Genomic DNA, 8,538 nt, shown 5'->3' on the forward strand with positions numbered 1-8,538 from the left:
ATGGATCCCCTTTTCTCCCCATCTCTCTCCAAGTCTCCAGGCCATCGCTCGCCTTCACCATGGCCGTTGGCCGCAGCATGGCTGTTGGCTGCAGTGGAGCACCCGAGCTTGGCACAGCCCCACCAAGCTCCTTCCCATCTCCTCCCTCTCCCTCTCTGCTAACTTTGTATCCATCTATCCCTCTTCAGTTTCTGCAACATGGTCGTTGTTTCTGCAACACATCCGTTGTTTCAGGAGTTGCAGAAATTATTTCTGCAGCGCGACCGTTGTTTCAGGAATTGTTTCTGCAACACGGCTGTTGTTTTTGCAACGCGGTCGTTGTTTGAGGAATTAGTGAGTGGGTGAGGGAACAAGCGGGGCGTGTCAGAAGATCAATCGACGGTTGTTTCTGCAACTGGTTTGTTGTTTCAGGAATTAATACGTCGAGGAGGCGACCGAGCCGCGTACGAAGAATGAGATCGAACGGCTGCGCCGTGGAGATCCGGCGGCTATAAAGATGACAGATGTTTACTACACATTCGTCGCAGGACACATAACAGTCCCTTTTTCGAAACCCTAGCCTGAATTACAGTAGTTTTATGCTACTCCCTCCGTCCGAAAATACTTGTCTTAGAAATGAATAAAATGGTTGTATCTATAACTAAAATAAGTCTAGATACATCCATTTTTAGGACAAGTATTTCGGGACGGAGGGAATATTTTACTAGTCTAAATAGAGGCAGCAGACTTGTTTTTTTCATTCTAACCAGACATGCTAGCTAATCCACAGCACTAGCACGTGCGATATACTAGTAGTAGCAGTACCAAACTAGACATGAGCACGAACCCAACATCATTTCCGGAGATTCCAATCTTCCTTTGCGCAAACCGTTCCGTTTCAGTGCAAGTAGCTATTCCGCACCGAAATCGTCTCTCATGACTCTTGAGCACACAAGCACAGCACGGATTCAGACGTTCATCCATAGCCCAGAAACACTGCGCCGGTCAACAAAAGAGCAAGCATGCAGCTTGGCCGTAGCGTCCGTCCCGTTCCATACGCCTCCTCCGCTCCGTTCACGAATCGCGACTTGACTACTGCAAATATATAAAAAAACTCGAACGGGACGGGGCGCACACACGCACACAGGGCTCACACGACTCTTCTCTCTCCCTGACTCGGCTCCCGATCGTGCTGCACTACTCTACTCTACTGCTCCACCGCTGCGGGGCTATACTCTCGGCTAACCACCTCACTGGCTCCCCCCACCTACAGTAAGCAACAGGGCCATCAGGAATCGACCAAAGATCCGAGGGGCCGGCGCCGGAGGAGCTGGTTATTCGCGGCATGGCCGCCTCGTGCAGGGAGCTGGCCGGCCTAGTGCGGCCGGCGGCGACCGCGAGTTCGCAGCCCGGCCGAGGCCGGAACGAGCTCTGCTTCGCGCCGCTGCGGCAAGAAGGGAGGGGTAGGGGGAGGAGGGGCGCGAAGGTGGTGGTGGCGGCCGTGAGCGAGGAGCTGCCGAGGCTGGCGTCGGCCGGGAAGGGCGCGGGGAGGCCGCCGCAGGGGAAGGTGGCGCTGCGGGCGGCGCTGACGGTGCGGCGGAAGCAGAAGGAGGACCTCAAGGAGGCGGTGGCCGGCCACCTGGACGCGCTCTGGGACATGGTCGGCCGGGGCGTCCTGCTCGACCTCATCAGCACCAAGATCGATCCCAGTAAGCAAGCGGCCATCAGTTTTCAGAGCATCCTTCCTTCCTTCCCTGCCTCTTTCCCCTTCCATCCGTTCTTGGCCGAGTTGACCTCCCCAATCGCTTGTCGAGCTCTTCAATCTTGCCGAAATACGTAGTACGTGCTCCGTGTTGGCTTGGTTCCGATCGTTGCCCGTTCGACTTGCTTGGAGCTAGCGCAGATACGCGGAGCCGTTGCCTTTCTGGGTCTGGGATGGTGATCTCTGTCGATGGTCCTGATCGGTAGGTGGCAGCCACCCGGCAGGACCAGGAGATGCAGGCGGACGATCATCGCATCTCCGATAATGGCGTGTTTGTGATATGGTCATGTGGGTGTTTGCACTAGTAGGATTCCCACTACATTCTCCTCCAAGAACCTTTTCTCTCCATCAAAAGGACCAAGTGAGGTACTACAAATTCACAATCTGGACTTAAATTACTGCAAATTTTCAAATGATTTGCAGGATGGCGAAGGAAGGAATCACTGCCGAATATCGCAAAGCCGATAGATATGAACCGGAATCACTTTTCTGTTTTCTGAGGCCGGGCCGGGATCACTTTCTTTTTTGTTTTTGTTGCGGGGGCCGACCAGAATCACTATGCATGACTGCAATCAGCATGTTTTCCTCCCCTCCCCTCCCCATCATTTCTCTCTTATTTTTTCCTTCCCATCATGTGGCCGGCAAAGCTATGTGGAGTCCAAGATTTCAGTTTTGTCCGCCGCTCCCACGTTTTCCAACTCGTGTGGTGGCGCCACGGCCGCTGCCACGTGACGCTCGCTCATGGATCCATCTTGCCGTCGGCAGGGACGAAGAAGGCGGTACGGAGCGGCGGGGCGTCGATCAAGGACTGGTGCCAGAAGCAGGGCGCCAAGGGGGAGCACGTGGTGTACACGGCCGAGTTCACGGTGGACGCCGGGTTCGGCGAGCCGGGCGCCGTCGTCGTGGCCAACCGGCACCACCGCGAGTTCTTCCTCGAGAGCATCGTCGTGGAGGGCGCGCTGCCCTGCGGCACCGTCTACTTCGACTGCAACTCCTGGGTGCAGACCACCGGGGAGCTGCCCGGCGACGCCAACAGGGTCTTCTTCAGCAACAAGGTGCGTGTGCTTCTTCTTTTTCACTTCATTTCAGGTTCAGGAAGACAAATTTTTTGTTAGGACTTGGTAGCAGTGGGTGCACGTAAACCGAAAATATTGTGCTGGACCATGGTCCAGCCGAAACAGCAATCATGCGTTGATTAACAGAGATTTCTGGCTGCTAAAGTTGGTAGCGCATCCTTGTCTGTGATGCTGATAGAGGGAGAAAGAACGCCATTAGCTACAGTCTGGAAATAAAACTAGAATCTGATAAAATGAAGTGAAGGAGGTAATTTATTTACTGGAAATCTAGGAGGCCAATTTAAGTGCACGATGTGATTGAGACATGTCATTGTCTGCCAGCCGTTAGCTTTTGAGTAGGCCGAAGTAGTAGATAAAATCTATGGCATGTACGAGAACAATCTCTTAGCACTAACCCACTACATTTATGAACCAAGTGGGCATCAGTGTCATATATATGTTCATGTATTTTTACTTCCCTTCTGAAAATTATGTGTCTTTCCTCGGCACCATTAACACTGACAGGATCGTCGATCTTTTAGGATTCACCAAAGAAATACCCCCTCCTTCCCAAAATATCTGTCTTAACTTTGTACTAACTTTAGCATAAAATTGTACTAAGCTTGAGACACTTATTTTTGGGACGGAGGGAATAGTCAAGAACCATTGAATATTCATAGTTTACTCTTTATGTAAATGCTAGTCTAACTTCAGATGTGGCCTCCGTATTCTGAAATGGTTTGTTGTTTTTTGTTTCTTCTCCCAAACGTGGTTTATACTCGTTGATTTCTTTGCTGAGTACAGTGATTTCCTGATGTTTGACTCATTTACCGGGAGTTTTTCATACCGGATTTGTGATAAATATATGGATGATTTCCTCATGCAGCCGTATTTACCGTCTCAAACACCTCCCGGGCTTAGAGAAATTAGGGAGAAGGTGCTGAGAGATCTACGAGGAGATGGTACCGGGGTTCGAAAGATATCTGACCAAATATATGATTATGCAATGTACAACGATCTGGGAAATCCAGACCGGGGGAAAGAGTTCATCAGACCAATCCTCGGAGGCGAGAAGATCCCTTACCCGCGTCGATGTCGGACCGGTCGCCCACCAACTGATACTAGTAAGTTCCGTTATCTTCTTGAAACCCTTGCGAGGTAGCAGAAAACAGATTTGGCCAAAGCCAGAAAAGTGTATGTTTTTGTCCAACTATATCTACCAGTGCTTGTTCGTTTGATTAAAGGCCCTGTCATTTTCAGACCTTGGTAGCTTGAACCATCAGGCACTAGTCCTTGACCACATGGTTTGATCCAATAATGGTGTCCGAATTTGACAAAGCAAAAGCATGGGTTTACACAAGACCTCAGTGGCGGACCTAGAAAGTATTTTGAGTGGGGACATGTTTTATGGAAAATTCAAAAAAAAAAAACTAGCATATTTTTTAGGAAGTACAAGCAAACCTTGCTGGAATTCAAAATTTGAGTGGGGGGCTAGGCCCCCACTCACCTCAACGCCGGTACGCCCCTGCAAGACCTGACAATTAGTTCTGGTCATATTCTTGCAAAATCTACTCGACGTGCTCCAAGTATAGAATATCATGAGTTACCAAACTGAAACAGAATAGTTAGGTTGGAAGCACATGACCGTATGTCCAGTGGCAACCAGGAAATACCATATACTGTATCTAGAACATTTTTGTTACATTGTTTAGTTTGTCATGTTTCTTGTATTCCGATGACTCTGAACTCTACAAGAAAGCATAGTGGAATGTTCTTTGTTGTAAGTCTCTGGAGTGCATGACCACTGTCAGTAGTTACTATTTACCCCCAGCGGTTCAGCCGTTTGATTTCTTATTTTCCTTCCATGAAATTGACTTTCCCGTTCATAATTGTGCGCACTCTGTTGCCTCTCTAAGAGTCTTAAGATCTTTCATGAAATTGGCGTGCACATGCTACATTTTTTGTTTAAACTAATTGGAGTATTAAATTTTCTGAAGTGATGCTGAATTACATTTCTTATTTCTTTGTGACTGATATGCCATGATTAATTATGACTTCAAAGGCCAGCAATCAAACAGTTTACTACAGAGAGACCCTACTGAATTCTTCTGATAGAACGATTTGGCATTTCACTAGAGTTGACATTGTGCATCTAACCGTGGTGCAGACATGCTATCTGAGAGCAGAGTGGAGAAGCCTCATCGAATATATGTACCTCGTGATGAGACATTCGAAGAGCTGAAACAAGGAGCCTTCATATCAGGGAGGCTCCGAGCAGTACTTCACACCCTAATCCCGTCGCTAATTGCGTCAATCTCAGCTGACACCCACAACTTCCAAGGCTTCCACCACGTTGACAACCTGTACAAGGAGGGTCTCAGGCTCAAGCTAGGCCTCCAGGAGCACCTGTTTCAGAAGATACCATTTGTCCAAAAGATTCAGGAGTCGAGCGAAGGGATGCTTCGCTATGACACACCTAGCATCCTTTCCAGTAAGTAAAGTTCACCACAGTTTACCTTATGCTGATCTCCCATCAGCAAATATTTTCTTCAGGCTCAAGATCCCTAAGAGTTGCCGATTTAATCCTGTGATTCACATTCTACAGAGGACAAGTTTGCATGGCTCCGCGACGACGAGTTTGCGCGACAAGCTATTGCAGGAATTAACCCAGTAAGCATCGAGAGGCTCAAGGTAATTAAAGAACACATGGTCCTCAGTGAAATAAGCAATACTAATATACTTCTAGGTTGATCAATGGAAGTAATCCTTTATTTATTTATTTGATAAATACTTAACTTGGGAAATTATATCAAAATAGGTTTTCCCACCAGTGAGCAAACTGGATCCTGCAATCTACGGTCCATCTGAATCATCAATTACCGAACGACACATTGTTGGTCAGCTCAATGGACTGACAGTACAAGAGGTACCTTCATACGACGGAGTCTTAATTTATGTTCAGTTATGTACCAATGATCATTCTTGTACCAATTCTGATCACACACACCTTATGAACAAAGGCAATAGACAAGGAGAAGCTGTTCATTGTAGACCACCATGATGTGTACATGCCATTCTTGGACCGGATCAACGCGATCGAGGGACGGAAAGCATATGCTACCCGGGCACTCTTCTTCCTGACTCAAGGTGGCACATTGAAACCAATTGCAATTGAGCTTTCTCTTCCTCCAACTCAGTCAGGGGAGCCTCAGCCAAGCAAGGTCCTTACTCCAGCCTGTGATGCTACATCCAACTGGATCTGGATGCTTGGCAAGGCGCATGTCAGCTCCAATGACGCCGGTGTTCATCAGCTTGTTAATCACTGGTATAAAAAAAATCCATCCTTCATTAACAACTGTTTAGCTGAAGTGGTTTTAAATTTCAAAGTCGGAAATACTTGAGCACATACTGAAATTACTGACTTTCAGTGATTTCGGTTTACATTTCGGCCACGTTCACTTGAAATTTAAAAATCATATGAAAATTGGGAAAACATTTTGAAATTATTTGAATTCCTAGAGTAGAACTGAAATGACTGAAAGGTAAATATTTCGGCGTCTGCTCAAATGACTGAAATTCAGTGAAATCTCACTGAAAGTGAAAACCAGTCATGCATGTGAATCATCTTTTTTTTTTAAGATCCAGCAATTGCTGGCCTTGCATGATCATTATCAGAAAGCAACGGGAGTAGAAAAGTGGTGTGGATCCTAGGATCAAAGAGAAAAAATGAAGTCAAAAACAAAAACTGCATGTGAATCATCAATCATGCTACTGCTACTTGAACTGTCTCCAAAAACTGGAGCACCTCCTGTAGAGTGTGACTAAGGAAATACTCCATACTACTTGGCATGTACACTCTGACAAACTCTTTCAGGTTGAGGACGCATGCTATAATGGAGCCATTCATCCTGGCGGCACACCGGCGTATGAGCGCGATGCACCCCATCTTCAAGCTCCTGCACCCTCACATGAGGTACACGCTGGAGATTAACGCCCTTGCGCGGCAGAGCTTGATCAACGCCGAAGGGGTGATTGAGTCCTGCTTCACCCCTGGCCCTGTCTCCGGCGAGATCAGCTCCGCCTACTACAGCAACCACTGGCGCTTCGACCTCGAGGGCCTCCCCGCCGACCTCCTCCGCAGGCACGCACTACCCTCCACCGTGCATACCACTGCCTGTCCATGGCACCGCAGCTGAGGAAGATCACTGACATCTTCGTTTCAGGGGAGTGGCCGTGGAAGACTCGACACAGCCTCATGGCATCAGGCTTCTCATCGAGGATTACCCCTATGCAAACGACGGGCTTCTGCTGTGGTCCGCCATTGGCAACTGGGTGGAGTCCTACGTGAAGCTCTACTACCCGGACGCCGGCACGGTCCAGTCCGACGACGAGCTCCAGGAGTGGTACCACGAGTCGATCCACGTCGGCCACGCCGACCTCGCGGGCGCGCCCTGGTGGCCGCCGCTGTCCACGCCGCGCGACCTCGCGGCCATCCTGACCACGCTCGTCTGGCTGGCGTCGGCGCAGCACGCGGCGCTCAACTTCGGGCAGTACCCGCTGGGCGGCTACGTGCCGAACCGGCCGCCGCTGATGCGGCGGCTGCTGCCGGACCCGGAGCGCGACGCGGCGGAGTACGCCATGTTCCTGGCGGACCCGCACCGGTTCTTCCTCAACGCGATGCCCGGGGTGCTGGAGGCGACCAAGTTCATGGCGGTGGTGGACACGCTGTCGACGCACTCCCCCGACGAGGAGTACCTCGGCGAGAGCCTCGACGAGGGCGCGGCGCCGTGGACGGGCGACGAGGAGGCCCTCGAGGCGCACGGCATGTTCGCGGCCGACGTGCGCCGCGCCGAGGAGACCATCGAGGGGCGCAACGCCGACCACGGCAGGCGGAACCGGTGCGGCGCAGGGGTGCTGCCGTACGAGCTGCTGGCCCCCAGCTCGCCGCCGGGGGTCACCTGCCGCGGCGTGCCCAACAGCATCTCCATATGATACGCCATTGTATGCCCGCGATTCGCTGTGGATTTTGTTCAGGACTTCAGGGGATTCCCCTTATTTAGTGCCAGCTTGTGGATGTAGTTTTGATATGGATGTCTCGTTGGTCTCCCGAATCCAAATCCAGACAAATATAACGCCGCATTCGTAATGGAATGGCCGCCGCCGGCGCCCGCGTACGTCGGAGCTCCGCGACTGGAGTCAGCTCCCGCTACCAGCGACGCGCTCGATCGGTCGCCTCGGCCTCCCGGATCTGAGAGAGGAGAGGCAAATGACGAAGGTTGTGATACTAAGCAAACGCTCGTGTCCATACACCGCAAGATTTTTCATACAGTACATGTTAGAAAAAACATTCCATTTCTTTTTAATGTTCCTCGCCTCATGTTCTTCTTCCTGGGGTTGATAGAGAGAAGGCCTCCTAGTTCCGTCCTGTTTGGAACCACCCAGATTATATAATCCAGTTTTTATAATCTATTCTGTCTCCAAACAAGACAAATTATGGTGTAGATTATAAAAACTAGATGGATAGATTATTGAAAACTCATAATCTACTCTACACCAGCTAAAATCAGATTATGGATTGCTAATGAGCCATTACCCTTGTAAAATTGGAGATAATTACATTCCTACCACCGCCACCCTCCTTTTAAAAAAAAAACAGAGGGCAGACAGGTCATTATGCAATATAAGACCTGGATTACAGTTTATATAATCTGACCTTCAAACATGTCCACCTAGATTATTTTT

At 49.7% G+C, this 8,538-nt stretch overlaps 1 protein-coding gene across 1 annotated transcript; it reads left to right on the plus strand.

Annotated features, from left to right (window-relative positions):
* Positions 1–1,093: 1,093 nt before the first annotated feature.
* On the plus strand, positions 1,094–7,942 carry LOC123449608 (probable lipoxygenase 6). The gene is made up of 9 exons (XM_045126885.1): positions 1,094–1,688; positions 2,507–2,796; positions 3,683–3,920; positions 4,964–5,287; positions 5,402–5,487; positions 5,615–5,722; positions 5,817–6,121; positions 6,671–6,937; positions 7,020–7,942. The coding sequence occupies exons 1-9, from the start codon at positions 1,325–1,327 to the stop codon at positions 7,786–7,788; spliced, it is 2,751 nt and encodes a 916-aa protein (XP_044982820.1). The 5' UTR covers positions 1,094–1,324; the 3' UTR covers positions 7,789–7,942.
* The last annotated feature ends 596 nt before the right edge of the window (positions 7,943–8,538 follow it).

Source organism: Hordeum vulgare, chromosome 4H, assembly GCF_904849725.1.
Source record: "Hordeum vulgare subsp. vulgare chromosome 4H, MorexV3_pseudomolecules_assembly, whole genome shotgun sequence".
NCBI classification, from domain to species: Eukaryota; Viridiplantae; Streptophyta; class Magnoliopsida; order Poales; family Poaceae; genus Hordeum; species Hordeum vulgare.

Excerpts from the sequence above, each read along its gene's own strand:
- LOC123449608 (XM_045126885.1), top strand. The coding sequence starts at position 1,325 with ATGGCCGCCTCGTGCAGGGAGCTGGCCGGCCTAGTGCGGCCGGCGGCG. Across the intron at positions 1,689-2,506 it reads CAGCACCAAGATCGATCCCA|GGACGAAGAAGGCGGTACGG; the intron begins GTAAGCAAGCGG and ends TGCCGTCGGCAG. Across the intron at positions 2,797-3,682 it reads GGGTCTTCTTCAGCAACAAG|CCGTATTTACCGTCTCAAAC; the intron begins GTGCGTGTGCTT and ends TTCCTCATGCAG.